Genomic DNA, 22,247 nt, shown 5'->3' on the forward strand with positions numbered 1-22,247 from the left:
TAGAGCCTACAAAATATGCAGCCAAAATACACGGCATGAGTTGCAGAGCTGCATGTATATGCTAGCTTTATGAAATCTTGCTAACTAACATTCAATTAACATGCTCACCTAGTTCCCAGGTAGATATCAACTAACAAATCAGTTGTCTGTGTGTATTTGTGCATGTAGAAGTTTGGGTTTATGTTTGTGTTGCAGTGCAGATGTTGAGTGAGTGAAGCAAATAATCAGCAAGTGCTCCCAGTCTCATTGCAAACCATTAAAACTATATTGAAAATCCTTTTTAAATTCCTAGATTTGAATTAAATAAGCACACAGGATGTAGAATTGTAATTCAAATTTGGATTTATGAAAGTAAAATTAAAATGGAAGTGCAGTTCAGACATCTTACACACACTGCTCTAAATGCAATCAATGATGTTTACCTCATGGACCGTGGCGGAAGAACATTTGTTAACTCCAACCTAATGCATAAATATACCATATAATCAACAGATTCAAATGTTTCAATATTTACTTTATAATGTTATCTTGCAAATTGTAATAGACATTTTGTGGGTCTGTATGACAAAGATAAAATAGTTTTAATTTTAAGGTTATTGAACTTCTCTAAACAGTTTTCCAATCCAATTCAACATCCTGTGAACAATTCCAACTCTTAATTTTTACATTATAAATAACTGATATTCATTTTTGATGCTCTTTAATATGTTTACATTATCATTACAGTCATTACAATATCAAATATACTCAGTTCTGAGCTGCTTCAGCTCCACAGTAATGTCATGTCCTTAAAAAAGCAAAAATATGTACTTTGTATTTCATATTTTAGCCCATCATTTTTTTGAAGCAGCAATAAATAATTAGAATCCATCATTCAGAATGCACAAATTTTTAGGAAACCTCTGTGAGTTCAACTGTACCTTGTAGGTACAGAGCTGATTCAACATGAAGCGGCGAGGATGGATCCTTCCCATCAGTAATGTCAAGTAGGGTATGTTTCCTGCATGCAACGCCCTCATTATTCCCAGTGAGCGGTGACTCTGGATGCCTCAGTCCCAGATGTCTGTGAGCTTTAGTGAGCTCCATAGGCTGGTTATCTAATACGGAGTTTTCCGTCGTAACAGGTCTGTGTGTGTGGCCGGGCTCAGCACTTTCACAGCTGCTGGTGGTGCTGCTCTGTTCGGGGTAGAGGTCTCGCACCAAGCCGTTGACTTTAATCCGGAGCGAATCCGCCACACTCGTTCGGGCTAAGGTACGGGTGCTTCCGTTGCAAGAAAGAGGCTCTTGTCTACCCAAAATGTGATAGCGTACGATCTTCCGAAAAGTGTATCTGAATTCACGTATGCGGTAGGCGTAAATGAATGGGTTCACGACTGAGTTTGCGTGCGAGAGAATTATAGCTAGGTACATGACAAGAATTGGTGGCCGTGCACACTTTGGACAAAACAGAGTGAAACAGTTGATGATGTGCAGCGGCAACCAGCAAACTGCGAACAGGCCAACGATAATCGCCAGAGATTTTGCGGCGTGGACCTCTTTCTGCAGGGTGGAGCGGGACTTGAGCTCATAGGGTACGGCTTTGGACTCAATGCATTTGAGTTGGTGGCGTGCGGCCATGAAGATCCGTAGGTAAATGGCCAGCATGAGGAGCAATGGCACCAGCACGCAGGCGAAGAAGTTGAAGTAAACCATGTAGTCCATGACCACCACCTGCTCAAACAAACACTCCATCATACCGGGTGGACAGGTGCTGTTGAGGGCCTCTTCTGAGCGGGCTTTGTGCCAGCCTAACATGGGTGTTAGACCGATGATAACCGACAGAACCCAGCAGATCGCTATGATGCCTCTGGCACGCTGCCCGGTTACTAGGCTGTTGTATCTGGAAGAGAGAGAGATAATCGCATTTTTCAAATTCCCCGGCCATAAGTGTTTGTTCCAGATTGTCTAGACTGCACATCTAAAAGGTCCAAAGTACTTACAAAAGTAAGCAAATGACAGCATGTCTAGAAACCTAGACATCTCTTTAAAAGTGTGCGCACATCATGCTGGAATTATGTAATTATGAGTTTCCAATAAGTAATAATCTTTTGCATCTGTCAAACTGTATCTCATAATTTCGCACAATTGCTATGTTATTTAATGTAATTGTGACTAGCTGCTATAATTAACTTTTAATATCTCAACTATGATTTTATTTCTTATAATTGCAACTAGTTCTTATAACTGTGACCCTTATATATATAATTCTCACAATTCTCTTTATATCTTATAATTTTATTTCTTGTTTATATATACATATACATATATATATATATATATATACAATTTTATTTCTTTGCAATGTTTTCTCATGCAAATTTTATTTGAAACTAGTTCTCACATTTCTGACTTTATATCTTATAATACATTTTATTCTCATAAATTGAGACTTGTTCTCACAATTGCTTTTATATCTTACAATTATCATTTTGTTTTCTTGCTATTTTATTTGCAACTAGTTCTCACATTTTTTTTTACATTTCTTAGATTAATTTTTTTTATATATATATAAATTGTGACTAGTTCTAATAAATTCTGACTTTGAATCTTTTTTCACAATTTCACAGTTGCATCTAACTTACATAATTGTGAATTGTGACTTTGCAAAAATCTAACAATGTAACTCAATGTAACATGTATCTCATAATTCATAAATTAATCTCAGAATTACATAAGTCTAAAAATGGGTTCTATTTACTAGACCATTGTGATGGTATATAAAAACAGTTTGTACACTAAAGTGTTTCTTTATTTCTTTCCCCAAATATTTTCTCATAGAAATTAATACTACTATAACTCAAAGTAAAATCTCATAATTATGGTCATTTGGATACAACGTGAACATTAGAACAACCCTGATGCAACCACAGTGCTAATGATCCTAGCATTCATTCACAGTATTTCCAGAAAATTCTCCCTTTGGAGCAATTAGGAAGAAAGAATGTGCTCAGAAATGTCAGTGTTTGGAACTGAAATCTATTTTGAGCATCTCTTTCTGGGCCAGTGTGGGAGAACAGCTGAGTTCCTTGGCCTCTATTTGTCTCATTCTCCAGATGTGGAAGTTCAGTGAGCCACACAGAGAAAATATCCCCGTTCCCCCACCCAAAGCCTGCTGACAGGACGTGGACGCACATGCAGTCTTCTCATTGTAACCAGCTGAACTGACAATTCCAAAACACAAGAGATACTATCCAACATTACCTCAGTCTCCATTAGCATGTTAGCTGCTCATTCTGAACAGTGCTAACTGGCTCATTATGAAGTGCAAAGAGGTTATGGAACAAAACTGGCATCTGATAAAAGACTTATGACAGAAAACTTGCTAAAGAAATCAAAACATTCAAGAGTAAATCAGATTTATGAGAGTTTACGCTCAAAGACAGCCTCAAAATCAAGAGTTTAGGCCCTGCTATGTTCTTAAATCATTTTCACCCCAAAATAGCCAAGAGATACAGTGTTAAAAAAAAGGAATGGTTTGTCCCAACAAATGGGAACAGTGCCATATGGGGTTAATTCTTGAAAAGAACAACTTAAACCATCATACATCTCCAGGCTGGCTGTTTTCCTTGTAAAAATAAAGAAATACAATTCTTTAAACCAGCCTAAATTAATTTGCTGGTCTAAGATGGTTTCTCAGCCTGGTTTTTGGCATAATCATTTTTCAGCAAGACCTTCTGAGGAACTGAACTCTTAAACCAGAATAAATCTCCATACTGGTCCAGACTGGTTTTCTTGCTGAAATATATTACATCTTAAGCCAGTCTAGTTAATTTGCTGGCCTTAACTGGTTTCCCAGCATGATCAGGCTGGGTTTAGAGGGGTTTTGATCATTATTCAACTAGGCTTAAACCAGTACAATTAGATTTTAAGTGTGCACTTTCGGTGGGATTATACTGGTCCAGCTGGTTTGATATTTCAAAAAATGCTGGTCAACCAGAAAGCAGAATGCTGGATAAGCTAGTTAAGGAGTTTGGTGGGGACTTCAGCATCCAAAACCATCACCATCCCAAGTTGAAAAGGCAAAAAAGTAGTCAAAAAAGGCTAAACCTATTCGAAACAGGTCAAGCATTATTCTACAAAATGTAAAAATAAACATCTTCAACAAACATGCCTTTAAGATTTAGAGAAACAACCTCCCTAAAATATGATCAATGTACAAAGATCCATGTTCTGACAGCAACACCTTTCACTCACCTTAGCGGGATCTTGATAGCAATGTAGCGGTCGATGGCAATGGCTAGAAGACTAAATATGGAGCTCTGGGTCAGCACCAGGACAAAGCAGGCGATGAACAGACAACCGTAGAAACTGGCACAGAATCCAGTGCTAATCAAGATGGAAAAGGGAATGGCCAGCACACCCACTGCGATGTCTGCCACGGCCAGCGAAACAACAAAGAAGTTGGTGATGCTCTGGAGGTTGCTATTGAGGCCCACTGCCCAGCAGACCAACACGTTGCCCAGGACCGAGAGCAGGGCAATCAGCAGCTCCAGAATCATGTACGACACGTCAAAGACATTGTTCAGCATGGTGAGCTTCCTGGGGAGAAAGGAAGATACCTCGCCTCAATGTCCATAGCTGCAGCTCCACGCAACAGCCACCTCACCAGGCCTAGTGTCAGCCAACAATCAAGAGTTACCGTGTTAAAAATGTTCCAGATTGTTGAATTGCCAATTAAAAATAAAAACTTGGTAAATATTTTAAAAAGTATCTACAGACATTTCCCCTCAGATTTTTAAGAGAGATTTGGTATTAAATAAAATGAATGAAAATCCATTCTGATCCCATGTGATGGTGTTAGATGTGATGGTCCAGGCAGTCCCCGTTCCATGTGTTGCTTGCCTGACTTTCTATAACATTTAGTATTCCGCTGCATTCCCTGGAGAAAAAAGAAAGGAAATGATGTTATCAACTGGGAAGCAAGCCTCTAAAGAGATGGACTGAATAAAAACAGATTAAGTAATCATTTTAGAATTTTAGACAGAAAAAGTTTGGTGTAGAAACAAAAAATTAACACACAATTGATTTCAAATGGCAAGTAACACATTGAATTAAACGCATGTTCTCTTTACAACTTTGAAAATACTTTTTTTTTAATGTGTACATGATTGAGAAAAGCTTCATGCTCTAATCGTTAAGCATTTCATGATTGATGACAATAAGGTTGATGATTGATATGAGGAAAGAAAGAGATAAGTCAACCATTTTATGTTACTGTTGACACTGACAACAATATGGGGTTTTAAATAAACAATACAGAGTGCACAGAAGCACGATGTGTAACATAACAGAATACTGAGCTTTTCCAGACGCAAAGCCCTTTCTTGTAAACACAAATGGCAAGCTAATACTTTGAAAAACATATGAGAAAACAAAGGGAACTTGAAGTGGATATTCTTTATCTCAGACTTTACATTTTCCAGACACAACAGTGATTGCCAGAAGCTCTTTCCTTTTGTTTTACTTTTTATGGGAAGTCATTCTAAAGCCCTTAACTGGGAGTCTGAGTTATTTACTCTTGAGTGTTCCCACACTGCTGCAGAGATGCTCACCGAGGTTATCCACCTCTGGAGGACATGAGAAAACATGCAGCTGTTCTGCCACTTTATTTATTTATTGCTCTTCTTAAACATTTATTTGCCCATTACAAATCAAAAGAATACAAACCTTTGAATTATTTTTATTAACTGCATTTTTTTAATTAAAATTTACATATGATACATTGCTATTGTTAGACATTTACATGTGGTATAGGGTATGGGAGAGGGATAATGTTAGAGTGAATTCTATTGGCAAAACGTTTGGGGGGAAAAAAAATTCTGGTGCACCCCTTCAAAAAAGATAAGTCGTAATTGTTTTGTTTTTTATGGAAAATAAATAATTTTATTTGATTTATTATTATTATTATTATTATTATTATTATTATTATTATTATTATTATTAGGGATAAACCGAAATGAAAACTCTGGGCTGAAACCAAAAATTATTTGTAATGATTATTTATTAAATAATATGAAGTCATTTTGTAAGACTTTTTTAAATTTAATTCAATTAAAAATATACTGAATTTAAAAAACACAGGCCAATAAAATGACCACACTTTTACTGAAAGTAGCACATTAAAACTGGACAGTATTTACAAAATGTTTTAATTTTTATTTATTTTTTTCTTCTCTGAAGTGCGCTCTATACCCACATATTAAGCAAAATTATTTCGGACAGTTAACATAATTTTAGTACTGATCAATCATCGAACTGATTAAAATAATGTTAGAATAAAATCTAATTGACATCAATGAAAAATCATTAGATTTGACAACATCATGTTGGACTAATTTAAACACTTTCTGCATTATGACAATATTTTTAACTTCTATGTAACAGACAGTTTTTTTTGGACTAATTATCCAAATAATGTTTAGTCATACAAAGCTATTATTATCAGAGCATGTGAGCAGAGCATAGCGTCACTGAAGGTAGCATCATTTACTAGTATATCTGTAGCCTGCACCATGTTACAGCACAGTAGCGCTACTGCAAACAGGAACAAGTATACTGCATAGAAATTTCCGGACAGAGTGAACTTTGCTTTTCTGGTGAGCAGGGGTGGATTTAAGTGAATTGAGGGGCCCCAGGCAAAATATAGGAATGTGGCCCTATACATTTTTACACATTTACTTAGATCAATCTTGACGTTCCTTTTTTCTGATGCTTGCTGCTGCACAATGGTGCCCCATAGTTGTGTCCAATGTTTCCACATTTTTCATGTACATGTTAAATGGCTTTGAATACATATGTCAAAAGCATGCTCACAGATGAGTGTTGGATGAAGTGGATTAGAGCCCTGCATAGGCCTCAAATATAGGCCCTAGCCCGTATTTTTCCGCCTTTTCCCAAAATAAGCTTATACTACTGTTTCAGCTGTTAAAATAGTTATGTTTTGTATTGTATTAATGGAAAAGTGATTGTATTTGTTTGTTTTATCTATAAAGTACATTTTGATCATAGTCTATATGTTTAATCAATTTAGCGTGACTTGCCTTAAATAAAATGTATAGATTTAAAACAGTTCAAGCATATCACAATGTTAGTTTAAATGTTTAACCTAGACGTTTGTGCGGAGAGTTGAAGCAGAAGCATGCTGTGCAGGACATGGAGGTGCCGGCACGATCACTTGCAGTTTTTTCTAGCAGTGGAAACAATCTAATACATAGTCATTTTTGCTCATAAAGGTAAGAATAATACCTCATTCTAAACTGTAAAGGGTCTAGTTTTATTTGTTTGCACTCACAATATCAACAAAATTTTGTGCTTTTATAAAATAAAGAAAACAAATGCTTTCTGTCATCTGGGGTTTTAACAGAAGCGCTTCACAACGATGAAACTAAATTCAAAGCTTTAAATTACTAGCCTACATTAAAACAAATAATTGATGGATATCTAAAATATAAAAATAAGGAAAGCCTAAAACAGGGCAGATTTTAATTTGCGTTTTATTCCGTACAATTTTTTTTTTTTTTGATGCATCCCTAATTGTTATTATAATTAGTGTTTGTTAATTTTTAGGAGCATATTATTACACAGATGACCCTAAAACTGATATACATGCACTAAAAACAACATGGGGTCTTTAACATGCAGTAAAGTATTTGCAACACAATGTCTCCTGAGTCCTGACTGTGTTCAATTACAGTTTAATTTCTTAAAACAAGATTCTGCCTGGAAAAAAATTAACAAAAATTTAAAGAATGTGAATAGGTAAATAGGTGACTGTCGTAAATAAGAATTGAAAGTGGGGGAGGTGAAAATGATTGTAGCAAACAGGTGAGAATACATAGTAAACTTGTCAATCATGATATCCAGCCTCACAGCCATTGATATGGATCTGTGAGTTTATGCGGATGACAATGGGACAACAGAAAAACGGGTCTCCACAACACTGGATGAACCCTTTGGTCAGTTTCCCAAAGTACTCTTCTTGTTTCAGTGCATTGTGTTTACAAAAAAGACAATGTTTAAGCTACTAGACAGATTGTGACAACCTGTGCCAACTCCAGACTCAAGAGTGGACCCTTGTGGATGGATGATGGAAAACATCATCCATCCATCCATCATTTAGCATGGTCTCAAACTGAGTCTGGCACAGAGTTCAATGCATTCCTCATACTGCTGACATCCCTAAATAAATCTAACCCAAAATATCACGGTTTGATAGAAAAACCAACTCAATCTCTGCAGATGAAAGGACAGGGCTGGCTCAGAACAAACAGATGTACTTCAGCTGTGTGTGAATGATGGTTTTATAGTTGTTTTACTCTCCTTTTACCTCGTCTGATTTATAGGCTCATAAAATTTTCAGTTGAAATTGGTTTTTATTCTTACATTCTATGATTTATTTGCTGTTATGAAGTTGAGGGCACAATGTGGCTCAAGACAGATATAGAAAATACATTAAATATTAAAAAAAAATCAATATAACAAAACTAAAATCAAAATACTAACCCTTAAGATATAAAAATAAATATTTCCAGTTCTATAATTGTAGATCCATTTAGGAATGTCAGAAGTAAAAAAAACAACAACAAAAAAAACATTCATAATAAAAAATTAAACAGGCTCCATTAGACTGAACCACCAAAATATTCATAAAACTACACAGACATCTACAAAAAAAAATGCTGTCAGAACACTTCAAACACATCTACACAGAAAATACTTTATAAAGACTCGCAAATCTATGGCAAGCTTGGAAAATATATAACATTAAATTAAATGGTATCTATAGATATGCATCATTTTTCAAATAGTGACTAGTATTGGTTTTGATTTTATTAGTAATCATACATTATCAAAAAGTGATTAGTATTGGTTTTGATATCACTAGTAATCATGCATTACTACTTTTTTTTTATTAGTCACTACCAACTATTCCATTGTTAAGAAATGTTAGCAATTTTTTTCATTGTATTATTTGGGGAGCTGTTCAGATTTCAACAATAAACTATCCCAATATCTATAGTATCTTTTGCAGGTTTACTAGTACTTACTTATTTCATACTACTACCTATTTATCAGAATCTAGCCTCTATGGTATACCAATTGATATCACCGATATACAGAAATTTACAATGTTTAAAAAAAAATTAAATGATGGCAAACTGTTAACACTGTGGGTGGACACATATATACCTTGCTGGTGTTTGATGCTGAGTGTTTACTTTTGGGGCGATTTTGCTGTGTACTTCAGGAAACTGTCATTTGTAGTTCATTTACAAATTACACTATTAAATTTGGAATACATACACAGAAATGTCTTGTCTAATCGTGTCTGGAATAGATTCAAGTAACTATTTACTAGAAATAGATTAAGTAGATATGTATGAATAAAAACCTAATTAAATGTATGAATCACTAATGTAATAAGTATTAGCATCTAAAGAATAGTCACTAGAGGTGACTGAAAAAAAATATTGGTTTAAAAAGATGTATAGGCTATGACAAAGTAGTGTTTTAAATGCTAAAATAGCTTGCCATACACGGCAGTTTCACAGCAGTATATGGCACTGAAAGTTTGCGCTGAAAACGTAGCCTACATTTAATATAGGCTACAATAGGACTATATTATTTAATAATTCTGTATATTAATTGTCATTTTAAAGGTCGTTTTTAAATCATACGTCTGTAATTGGGGTCGTTCTTACATTATTTGTTTTGAGGCTAATATATTATGATGCTTGCAGAACTGGGCACAACCTGCGTTTTAACTTTTAAAAACAATTTAACCTAACGATTCGCTTCAATATTAAAAATACATTTAAGCTGTGAAAAAATTGTTTAATTCAAATATAATAAAATAAATTCAACTCAGTCGATACCCAACAGGCTCTATCTAAAAATTATTTTTACATGTTGGTTTCAACTTACCATCAGAGTTGATGACCACTGGAATAACAATGAGAAAATCTAAATAAGCTGGAAATCCCATGAAGATGAAAAGACAACCCCTCGGAAAGCGAAATACAAAAACTCGAGTCCTCAGAGGTTCATGATTCGTGAATGATTCCGTCGGCACGTTCAGCGTCAGATGTGTGTGAGTGAAGTCGATATCAGCAGTGAGAGCTGACAGACTACAGGACCCCTGTGACAGAGAGCAGGCGACTGACCAATCCAGAGCCAGCATTTCCACACTGGACGACTGTTAGATACTGATACCGCTTCATTCGGTGATCAAGAATCAGTGAAACAACTGAGCTGCGAGCGCTAAGTCTTGAAAACAAACTTACAAGACAAAATTTAGTACAAGTAGCCTACAGTATTAAAATTAGCGCTTCCTGAATAACTTTGGATATCTTGTATTGTATTGGTTTTGTTCAATTATTTACCAATACTTTAAATGGAAAACGTACTGTCTATAACGGTTTTTCTGAAGCTTAAATTGTGCATCTATCACTCAGGTCACATATTGAGTCATGAAGTTAATGAAGGTACAAATGTAATTTTCTTTTCTTTCCTGTCCATGATCTGTCTTCAGGACAACTTGAGAGCAAGTCCCACAGTTAAGTCATATTCAAGGTCAATATAAGACATAGGCTATTCAGGTCAATCTGGGTTTCATTCACATGTGAGGGCTCTGTGCAGGAAAGCAGGCAAATCAATTAATCTAATTTAGGACCAAATGCAACTTTTTTTTTTTTACATGTAATGACTGACGTCACATCTAATCTTAGAAATGTACTAATCATGCTGCACAACACCCATCCTTCACAACAACAAAGAACAAGAGCTAAACTCATAAACACCCACCATCTCCTTTCCTCAGACCTTTTGCCAGTTTTAAATGTGTTTAGGACAAAGATTAGAAAAGCCTTCCAGGCAAATGGGAGGGGAACCACATTGCATTGCATTACTTGAATTTCCAGTCCGGAAAGGGGTTGGGAATTAATTAAAACCTGATTTTTGTTATTTCTATATAATACAAGTTATCCACTGATTCAAAGACCAATTAATTAATCTTTGAAAAGTGAAAGCCAAAAAGAGATTTCCCTATGCTGCAGAACTAAAATATGATAATTATACACCAGGTGACCGAATCAATTCAGAGGAAGAGCATATTGATTGCTCTTCACGTTTATTTAGAAAAAGGAAATCATTTACCCTTTTTATTAAGAAAATGCTATCACGATGATAAAAAAAAAAACTAAACAAACGGCAGCAAAAGAAAGTTTAGCATTCAAGAACAGAAAACTGGTGTAAATTAACATTCTAAACGGAACAGAGCTTTATTACATTCATATTAATCTGATGAAAGCTGGATGAAGTACATTAAACGGACATATACAGAATGCAGGTCTAACTCATAATGTCTCGCTTAGTAAATTAAGCTGATATGTGGCTTCTGAACAAAACATTTGGTCAGGCTTCATTTGGGACAAACGTAAAGATTAATCTGACATTTACTTTTAATTATTATGTGTTCATGGTGCAAAGGTAAAGTAGCTCAGTAATGCAGTCTATAATAAATATCAAACCCTTACCAGGGAAACTGCAGATTTGTCTTTCAGATGTTCGAGAGCTAAAAACAGCTGCTTAGTTGCACACCCTGGAATTTGAAACAATGTTAAATACTTCCTGAGGGATGGAAATATTAAATACCCCATTGAAAGAATCAAAATGGTTTAGAAAATAAGAGAAATACCTCACATTTTTTTCAATGGACTCAGGAAAAATTCCTATTTTATCATTATTGTCTTTTATTTTCATGTCTTGTATTACCTTTAAAGTATTATTAGCAGACAGGTGGGAAATGTCAAAGTCTTTCAAACTCATGAAACGAGAGCGATGCCTGAATTCAGCACAGCTGGAAAACAAGATATACAGTATGTGAAAAGTGTGATTTGTCTCACTCTGACCCGAAACTCTTCCATATCAATGCACTGGAATGTAGCTTCATTTACATTTTGAATTAGTGCACATCAAATGATTTTTGTGCTTTGCAAACAATAAAATGTGCGGGTATTGGTATTGTGCGAGCACTGCACATAACATATTATGAATCGCATATGATTATACATCTCGATAAATATCAATAAGACTATCTTATCCTGAGAAAGAACATACAATTTGATTAGTACATAAGGAAGTTAGCTTGCAAACAAAAAGACATTGTGACAGATTTCATTTTTGGTATATTATTTCAGTCTAATGCAATGGACAGTACATGCACATGTGCTGCTAATCTGAATATAGCGTTTACTACAGTATCATACTGTTGGTGAGCAGCACTAATGTCATATGAAATGGCTCAAAGGGTTACATAAGCTTATTGCTGACCTCCCTATTTAATATGTAGTATTTCAAGCCAAGATCCATCACAGTTGTAACATAAATGTGCCCACGATGGGCTTTCGAAAGAATAAAAAAAAAATGAGTGATTGTGTGCTATAGTGAATAACTCCTATTAGTGTTCAGTTCTCCTCTACTGAAGTGCTACTCCAATGAAGTGTTTCAATTAGGCACTGCTTTGAGCAATCTGTACAACAAGTTCCACGGCTGTGAATTAAGGTGAAGAACTTGCTTCAAATGTATGTCTGGAAGCAAGAACTCAGGGAGGCAAAAGGCACGGGGTTGTAATCGGGTCCACGCTGTTCCTTAAGACAATCATCCACACCACAAATTAGTAACTAGATATAGTCTGTAGTGTCACGCGACAGTGAGATGAAGCATCATCAAGGCAAACTGATTCGGTTCCACTGTAGAGAATTTTCTTTGATGTATTGATGTCATATCAGCATATGCTAAGTGAAGTGTCTATGTGATGGCTTTAATATGCCTTTTTGTGCTAGGATTAGGCTTAGATGAAATGGTGGGAAGTTGCACTCGGGTTGGTTGGTGGAAATTTGGACCATCTATAAAAGTACATGTGCTCAGGTCTCAAAATACTTGTAGATAGAGGTGACGTAAGTCATAACACTCTGCCAGTCCGGTCTTTCTGTATGGACCATGTCATTGATGTCCTGAAAGAGAAAGAGAGAGAGAATGTAAGTGAATATTAAAGTGCATTTGATGTACGTGTTTTGCATAATATTACTTAAGTAAAATTTCTGAAATTTTAATGCACTGCCATTCACAAAAAATGTTTGAATGAATGAACAATTTTATTCAGCAAGGAATTCAGAAATTGATTGAAAACCATTTTATATTTTAAACAAATGCTTTCCATTCATGTCCTGAAAAAAGGTCTGACAACATTTCAACACTGATAATAGAAAGAAAATGTTTCTTGAGCAGCAGAAATTTTAGCTTTGCTATCATATAAATACTTTTTAAAAAATATATTTAATAGAAAACAGTTGTTTTAAATTAGTGATATTTTACAATATTACTCTTTTTGCTGTATTTTATTTATTTATTTATTTTTAAAGGTGCGGCCTAGGTAAGCATAAGAGATTAAAAAAATATAGAACTGTAGTGTATTATGGTTTTAAAGTGATCTGACAAATAGGAGGCAAAGTGTATTTTCGGAAGTGAAATGTGGTGTGCCTCAAGGAAGTTGTCTAGGACCATTGTTATTTTCTATTTTTACCAATGATCTTCCTTTGGTTTATGTATGCAGATGATACAACATTATATCTACCAGCAACATCAATTGAAAAATTATCTGCTGATTTAGATGAGAAGTTACAATTAGTGGTAAAGTGGGTACGGAATAATAAGATGGTTTTGACAAAAACCAAAAGTATTGTGTTTGGATCAAATTCTAAACATAAACTTTAACCACAATTAAATGTGTCTGTAAAGAGTGTGCTTATTGAACAGGTAGAGTTATTGGAGTTATTCTAGACAGTAGGTTGTAGTTAAAACAGACAGAAAATATGATAATAGTAATGGGAAGAGGTCTATCAGTTATTAAGATTATTAATGGTCGAGTGCATCAAGTAAAGACTTAGAAAAATTACATTTAGTCCAGAAAAGAGCTGCACAACTAATTCTGAACTGCAAGAGAAGGGTTAATATTATGACGTTTAAAAAAAACCGTTAAAGAAATATTTAATGGTACAGTAATCAGTAATTTGTTGATCTTAGTGTTCTGAATGAATTCGGGGTTTGTATGTTTTATTGTATTGGTTTTTATTGTTATGGATTAATGTAATTTAGTTCCTTACTTGTTGGACCCCAGGAAGAATAGCCACTGCCTTTGTAGTGGCTAATGAGGATCCAAATAAACAAATAAAATTTCTAGCACACAAATTTCTATAAAAACTCACATATTATCTATAAAATTTTAGGCAAATTATAACATGAACAATGTATATTCTTAATGGAAATGTCCACGACTGTGCAAAGATTTGTAAAATTAGATTTATTTGTATGACTTGTTTTAATTCATAAGAGCTTCAAAGGTGTTTTCAGTATGTGTATGCTAAAGTTATTGTTTAAGTAGTTCACAATAGAAAGAAACAATTCTATACAATGTGCTATAAGTAAACTGCTGGCTGATAATGAAGTGTTTCCAGCTTTTCACCTGCTGTCAGCTTACAGGAAGGGAGTGGATGACAGAAATATTCCAACTTGAAGATTAATAGAGTGCCTTGGATCTGCATTAGGTCTTTGTGCACGTTTCTCCAGTGCAAACCGGAGCTCCTGAACATGCCTATTTGTGTGCAGACTACAGACTTACTGCATCAGCTGGCCTGAATGAGCTGTTGTGATCAAGCTAATGCAAAACCTCTTACCAGGGTGGACTTGATTCCCACACTTTCTGCTGCTTGGAAGGCCAGGGTGAAATTTCGTCTCTGGAAGCAGAAATAAATAGTTATGAGATTAGTGACAAATAAACTGAGATTAACCTAAAACGGTCATGGTTAACGGTCATGATGCAGAAATTAGTAGTGTAATTGCCTTGTCCTGACTGTTGAGCTCTTGATAGGGAATATGAGCAGGTAGGTACGTGTGAAGGACAGCGCAGAAGGCCAGTCCATCATTCCAGCTGCTGCTAAAGTTGGTAATGTCGATATTCTGTGTAACAAACAGACATGACAGACTTCATATAAGCCTCCTGGACACTACCAAAAACTAAAAATGTAGGATTATGAAAATAAAGCTTCAGTACATTTAAAACCAGATTAGAAAGGGTTTCAACATGACACACTAGGTTTAAGTCATGAAATGTGTGCCATTCAGCCTGGTACATTTAATGGAACATTCCTCCACTTGGCAAAAATTACTCATCTTTCTGTGGTAAAAAAAAATTAATCATGTTTCCTGTTCACAGCTTCTCCCACAACCTCTTTTATGTGCTAAAGAGCAAAATAACAGATCAAATTCTATAAATGTCCAAAATGTCTTGACTTCTGCTTTTCACCAAAATGTGTGGCAGAAGAGCAGAAAGATGTCAGCCTCTTAGACATCCTTATTTAGGGACGAGTAGTTAGTGCTTAATGGAATAAACAAACTCCTTTTTGTTTCTACATTATTTTGATGCTTCAATTTAATACATAGCATCAAGCCACTTCTTTCCATTCCACTTTGATAAACATCAGTTGTGATCACAGCTCATAGTTTCACATGTGGGTAAAGACTTGGTGGTTATGTTCTAGGTAGACCTAGAACATTTTTGGGGCGCCTGACACACTTGCACTTTTCTTTGTTTTTCAGACCTATTCTAGCAATCAGCATCAAGTGCCATATATCATTATAAACATTGAACTTACAGTTTAAGTTTAACTAATTTAAAGACTCATTTTTCTTTTTGTTTTCTCTAAGAATGAATGAAACTTTCTTGAGAAAGTTGTATCTGGGTGTTTTACACTTCCAAATAAAATATTGTTTACATATAACATTCCCCAAACAAGTTACAGCCATTTATTACAATACTGTTATCTGTGCTTTTAAGTGAAAAACAGGCCTATTTCATTTATTAACAATAGAGGTGTGTCCAAAAACTTTTGAGGAGTAAAGAAAATGGAAAGATTGTTATATAACAAAACAAAACAGTTTTTTTTCTTCAGAGAAATATATTTTAAATCGGAGTATGAACAATAAACACAAACTGTACAGCATGTAGTAAAAACAATTGCACAAATCGTCTTCTGCAACAATACAAACAGTGCAAATGATTCACAAACTACACACAAAATGAGTGAGAAATATTCAGAGTGCAACAGAAAAAAATAGTGCAAATTATCTTTATGAACTATATAAGAATTATTTACTTGATATAAATAATACAAATGATCAATCCGCTGGCTGCAATCTGCATCAGAATCGATTTTACCGGGACATTGACTAGCAACGCAAAGACATAAATTCCAGTGCTTTACCAGACGTACCACTGTTTCATCCTTGTTTTTGATTTGTTTTATGTCAAAGTACTCTGTCGTGTGTTTTTCTGGGCTTTTTCAGAGAGTTTTCTCATGCAAATGTGTTATTTTGTGTTTATATTCATGCACACAGGACAGACTTTACTTTCACTTTGTGTTCATTTATAATTCCAAAGAAATATGTTAGTAGTTCAAAAGACTAAAACCTATGTTTAGCCGCAGGCGGCTGTCTCGGTCTTTGAGGGTTAATACAACCAAACATGAGGAAAAAGTCATGTTTACCTGACTCAGCTTAATTTTAATGAAGTGATAAAGACTTGAGTAAAAGCCTGTCATAGTACTTTCTTATTGATATATAAAAAAGATTTTTAACATTGACAAAAAAGGTCAAATTTAGGTCCACTGAAGTGCCTTGAAATGCGCAGCGTTATTCTATGCGGTGTGTGCTGCAATGCAGCTTCCCAATCATTTTCACAAATACATGCCGTAAAATAAAAAGATAACATGAAAATATGTATCTAAAATACCATATTTTCTGAGTAACTGGCAAAGTTCTCAAAGCCTGTGTCAGTCAGCTTGCTGGAGTCTTTACAAAGATCTCCAACCTTTCACTGACATCAGCCACAATCATTCATGTTCCTAAAAAGCAGTCACCAGCAGCTTAAATGATCACAGACCAGTTGCACTAACACCAGTAATCATAATTGGTCTCACAGCACATCAAAACCAGCCTTCCCCCCACCTTTGACCAACACCAGTTTGCTTACAGAGAAAATAGGTCTACAGATGATGCCATCACCATAGCCCTTCATACTGCACTCAACCACCTTGAACGGCAGGGAACCTATCTAAGAATGCTCTTCATAGACAGTTCAGCGTTTAATACAATTGTCCCAGACATCCTAATCAGCAAATTATCTGCAATGGGACTCTCCCCCTCCATGTACATTTGGATAAAGGACTTCTTCACAAACTGCCCACAAACTGTTAAGCTCGGATCCCACCTCTCCTCCACCATCACGCTCAGAACCGACTCTTCACCAGGCTGTGTATTGAGCCCTCTAATCTACTCCTTGTACACATATGACTGTACTCCCACTCATTCCACCAACAACATCATCGGATTTTCAGATGATACCACAGTGATTGGACTCATCTCAGGAGATGATGAATCAGCCTACAGAGATGAAGTCCAGAAACAAGAGGAGTGGTGTTCAGTAAATAACTTGTCCCTGAACACCTCTAATACAAAAGAGCTCATTCTGGACTTCTGGAGGCGACATACTGAACCAGCTTCACTCACTCTACATCAATGAGGAATGTGTTGAAAGGGTCCACACCTTCAAATTCTTGGGTGTACACATATCAGGAAGAACAACCTAAAGTGTAAGCTGCTGGTGTTCTTTTACCGCTCTAACATAGAGAGTGTGTTAGTGTACTGCATTTCAGCGTGGTACTCCAGGTGCACTGCAGCAGACAAGAAAGCCCTCCAAAGAATAATCAACACCGCCACAAATAAATCACTGGCTGTTCACTACCCTCCCTGGAAAGCATTGCTCACTCCCATTATCTCTCATCAAGGACACATCTCATCCAGGAAACCACCTGTTTAATCTTCTGCCCTCAGGCAGGCGGTACAGATCCTTAACAGAGCAAAAACCACTCACTTACACAACAGTTTCTTCCCAGTTGCTATCAGGACTTTAAACTCAAAAATGCGCTAATCCCAAATACTATTCCAACCACGTTATTCTTTTAACTACAGTCACTTATTTCATTTACAAATCTCTTCTGTCTATAATGCCTCTATACAACATGCAACATACAAGATATACAATATTGTACAATATGCAGTATGTCAATCTGCAATACCACTGTCAAAACTTCAAACAAATGCACTAAATAATATGTCAGTTGAAATTACCATATCTGGTTTCTAAAAGTGGAAAAAAATATCTTCACTCTGCAGTAATTTGCAATAATACATGTGCAATAATATACACTATATGTCAATTGTGCAATACTATATCTAGTCACTAAATCTCTACAGGTACTCACTTTATTTAAGTAGTACCTTTGTTTAAACATACTGTGCATATCAATGTGAAGGTCAACGTGCAATACTATAAATGGTCACTTTACTCAGATTGATCAGTGTGAATATCATGACTCAGTCACTTGTTGTATTTATTTGTAAAATTGTACTTTACATAGTCTAGTTATAGTCTAATTTATCGTCTGTGGTTATAATTTTGTTTTTCTAACCCCAGTCAGGAGCAGTGCTCCTAATTTCGTTGTATGTAAAAAAAATACAATGTCAATAAAGGCATTCAATTCAATAAAAAAAAATGGTTAGCCTACTATACTTTTACTATAGTAATACCAATGCCAATTTTAGTAAGGGATTGTGTATAATAATATCAAATAAATGTTTAGGCAGTGAGATTTATTTAATTGTGATGGGAAGGAGGGTTACTGTAAGCCGTGCAGGGGGACGGGACTAAAGACAGATCATTGCAGGGTAAGTATTGTAGCCTTTCTGTGCTACCCGCTGTTGTGAAAACCGTTCTCTCGCTCTGTGTCATGTTGCTTTTACTATCTGTTTATTGCAGTAGGTATGCAGTGCAGAGATGTATAAGTGACACCCTCTTCTGGATGGAGATGGGGCGGGTATGTACAGCTCATTTGCATTTAAAGTGATACACACCGAAACAGCTCTTTTTTTTAAACACCCAAAAAATAATATTTTCCAGCTGTTATAATAAAAGATCTGTGGGTTAGTGATGGGTCGTACTTGAACGATTCGTTAATTTGGAATGAATCTTTAATGTGATTTGGATAGAACGAGTCGTCTCGAGGATTGATTCGTTTCAGTCACGAATGTTCAAAATTCTACAGGTTCTGTACTGGAATTAGTCAAGTTCACCTGTTTCAGTCAAAGCAGTCTGAGCCGGAAAGAGAATTGATTAGTTCATCTCATGATTCTTCGGGTTTTTCGAGACGATCATTCATCACATGACAGACCCATAATCATAACCACTGCAGACTGAGCCGGAAAGAGACTTAATAATAACAACCAACTCTATATTACCTTTGTTACAACATTCAGTGAATTAATTCATACATTTATAAACTAAGTTTATAAAATAAACTAAAAATAATGATAATAATAATGACTATGCACCCATTTGTAAGGAAGCTTGTAAATTAATTTCTCTATTCAATGAGGTCACATCACATGACAAAAGAACATTGAAACAAAAGGCAGTACACTTAAAAAATCATAAAGAGAAAAACAAGAATAATAAAAAAGAATATACAAACAGATTTGTTGCGAGGGTAACTGCTTTTATACAGTCTATGGTTAAAAGCTTATGGGTCCTTCACGTGATGGAGGAACGACTTGAAAAACCCAATGACTTGATAGATGAACTAATCAATTCTCTTTCCGGCTCAAGACTGCATTGGTTAAAGCTTATGGGGCGGTCACATGACGAAAGAACAACTCAAACCCGAAGACTTGTCAGATAAGAGGTGAGAAGAACTAATCATAGACTGAAGACCCAGGTAAAGAATGAATGAATCTTTGCATTTGTTTCTTATAGCATTATAGTTTTGTATTGTTTGTAGTGTGATCAACGTTTGCGTAAGTACTAGTAGACATGTTAGGGAAGTAAAATGTAACATTTTAATTATATTTTGATAAAAATGAACCAAATGACTTGAAGAAAGATTTGTTCCTTTTGCTGAACAAGACTCAAAGGTCCAAGTCAGTAAAATGATCCAAACTTCCCATCACTACTGTGGTGTATTTTGAGCTGAATCTTCACAGACACATTCTGGGGACACCAATTTTACATCTTGCAAGAAGGGGCATAATAGGTTCTGTGTTGAAATTTTAAAATGAAGAAGAAAAAAAAAATCAAACATTTCCATTCACAAATCAATAAAAGATTTATTGGAGACTTCATGTTGCAAAAATGCCCCAATGATGCAAATTCAACGAGTTTGTTCTCAGAAGTCCTGCTGACGACTCTGTTTTACGTCAAGTGCCATTTAAAGTGCCAGAGAAATCCAGCGGACTTCCTGGTGAGGATCTTGATAAACAGTGACTATGACAACCACACAAGCTTTTCTGGAAAAGACCGACCTTGTTTAAAAAGTAGGAAAGAGCATTTCAGTGAAATCTGACGAGTGGAAAAAACATGGATAAACAGGTGTGACATGGGCCAGCATTACAGCTGTTATTCTGTGGACAAATATGACATCCGAGATTCAGCAAGAAAAAAATCCAACATGAAACAGACAGCAGCTACAATATAGTATGAGGACAGTGAGGGACAACTTCAACAAATCTTAAAGGTGATCTAGCAATGTGCTTTTTACAGTATAGATTAATTATATTAATTAATATACATTAACAGTTTTATATCATAAACATATAAGTAAATCTAAGTATATATTTTTAATATAAGTTTTTAAATATAAGTAAATATTAGATTTTTTTGTCATAATACCAACCTGATAACCCTCGGTTTTCTTCTGACACCACCTCAGCAGTGCATTTCTTTTAGAACCACCATATTCACGAGCCAAAGCTGACAGCGGGTCTTTTCGCTCCTCTCTACACAGAAAAAAAAAGACTATTTTAGCAACCATGTTGTTATCAACCCTGGAGAAGCATTCCAGCATTTTTGTTTCATACTATGGAATAAGTGGTCAAGGAATATGTTCATTGATGGCTGTGACATTTACATGAGAATCAATTAAAAAAGTATATGATACAGCATGTGTGTGGGTTACAGTGAGTTGTGGGGCAGGTGCGTACCGAAGGCGGCTGCGCGCTGTGGGGTTGACAGAGGCTGTGGGGGAAGAGGACAGGGATAGAGGAGGTGCAGCAGAACCCATGGCCATCAGAGAGGAAGCTGGGCCTCCATCAGGAGCACTGATATCTCTCTTCGCCTCTTCACTGCTTCTTCGAGACACTAAACAGTGGAGAGAGAAAAAGTTTAAATGATCTTTTGGGTAACAGTAGTCCTGTTCTTTAATTTACATTAACAGAAAACTAATAAAATTCATCGCCGTCTTAAAAAGACATTCAGATTAGATTCACTATAACAATGCAACAAAGTATAAGTTGCAAAGATCCAATGTGCTTCCTGCATGGATGCATTCTTTCCAGTAACATTATTGTCTTCAAAATATGAAAACAAGTACTACTAATGCCAAAATATTTAAATTGAATCAAACTAAGACCAAATTTCAGATTTTATGATGCATTTCACCATTTATATATATAAAAAGTAATGTAACTGGATTGTTGTCAAAGCAAATGTTTGCACCGAATGTACACTGTCCAAAAGTTTGGAGTTCGTAATGTTTTCAAAGTTTTCATTTATTTGATCAAAAATACAATAAAATCTGTAGTATTGTGAAGTATTATTAAAATGTAAAATATATTTTATTCCTGTGATGGCAAAGCAGAATTTTCAGCAGTCATTACTCCAGTCCTCAGAGTCACATGATCCTTCAGAAATCACTTTAATATGCAGATTTGCTGCTAAAGAAACATTTCCTATTATTATCATATTATTATTATTTTTAAAACATTATTATATTATTATTATTTTTTATTTTTATGCCGCTTCCTATTTTTGGTATCTGTTGCGACATTATAAATGTGTTTATTTTCATTTTTTATCAACTTATTATCAACTTAATGCTTTCTTGGGTTTATGGGTTTAAAGTGGGTTTAAAAGGGGTGGTGTTTGCACAGTGGATAAGACACATGCCTTTGGTGTGAGAGGCCTGGGTTCGAATCCACTGTGAGACACCAATGTGTCCCTGAGCAAGACACTTAACCCCTAGCTGCTCCAGAGGCGTGCGACC

At 35.5% G+C, this 22,247-nt stretch overlaps 2 protein-coding genes across 3 annotated transcripts in view; both read right to left on the minus strand.

The window, feature by feature from the left end:
• Positions 1-683: 683 nt before the first annotated feature.
• On the minus strand, positions 684-10,138 carry LOC132097643 (adenosine receptor A2b-like). Of its 2 annotated transcripts, XM_059503497.1 has the most exons (4): positions 9,964-10,138; positions 4,679-4,918; positions 4,234-4,578; positions 684-1,879 (listed from the first exon to the last, which is right to left on the minus strand). In XM_059503497.1, the coding sequence occupies exons 3-4, from the start codon at positions 4,566-4,568 to the stop codon at positions 892-894; spliced, it is 1,323 nt and encodes a 440-aa protein (XP_059359480.1). In that variant the 5' UTR covers positions 4,569-4,578; positions 4,679-4,918; positions 9,964-10,138; the 3' UTR covers positions 684-891. The 2 variants fall into 2 exon arrangements, with proteins under 2 accessions (XP_059359480.1, XP_059359479.1); XM_059503496.1 differs by having other exon boundaries at positions 4,234-4,918; positions 9,964-10,137.
• Positions 10,139-11,777: 1,639 nt separating this feature from the next.
• Positions 11,778-22,247, minus strand: part of LOC132097644 (cytospin-A) — a 44,287-nt gene continuing 33,817 nt past the window's right edge. The window contains exons 13-17 of the mRNA XM_059503498.1: positions 21,187-21,343; positions 20,880-20,982; positions 14,938-15,054; positions 14,772-14,831; positions 11,778-13,052 (exon numbers count right to left, since the gene is read on the minus strand). Of these exons, the coding sequence (XP_059359481.1) occupies positions 12,963-13,052; positions 14,772-14,831; positions 14,938-15,054; positions 20,880-20,982; positions 21,187-21,343 (527 nt within the window). The 3' untranslated portion in view covers positions 11,778-12,962. The remainder of the gene's footprint in view (positions 13,053-14,771; positions 14,832-14,937; positions 15,055-20,879; positions 20,983-21,186; positions 21,344-22,247) is intronic.

The sequence above is a fragment of the Carassius carassius genome, chromosome 21 (assembly GCF_963082965.1).
Source record: "Carassius carassius chromosome 21, fCarCar2.1, whole genome shotgun sequence".
NCBI lineage: Eukaryota > Metazoa > Chordata > Actinopteri > Cypriniformes > Cyprinidae > Carassius > Carassius carassius.

Bases quoted from the DNA above. Each gene is read 5' to 3' on its own strand.
- LOC132097643 (XM_059503497.1), bottom strand. From the start codon at position 4,568: ATGCTGAACAATGTCTTTGACGTGTCGTACATGATTCTGGAGCTGCTG. The intron at 1,880-4,233 runs GTGAGTGAAAGG...TCTCTCTTCCAG, and splicing joins GCTATCAAGATCCCGCTAAG to ATACAACAGCCTAGTAACCG.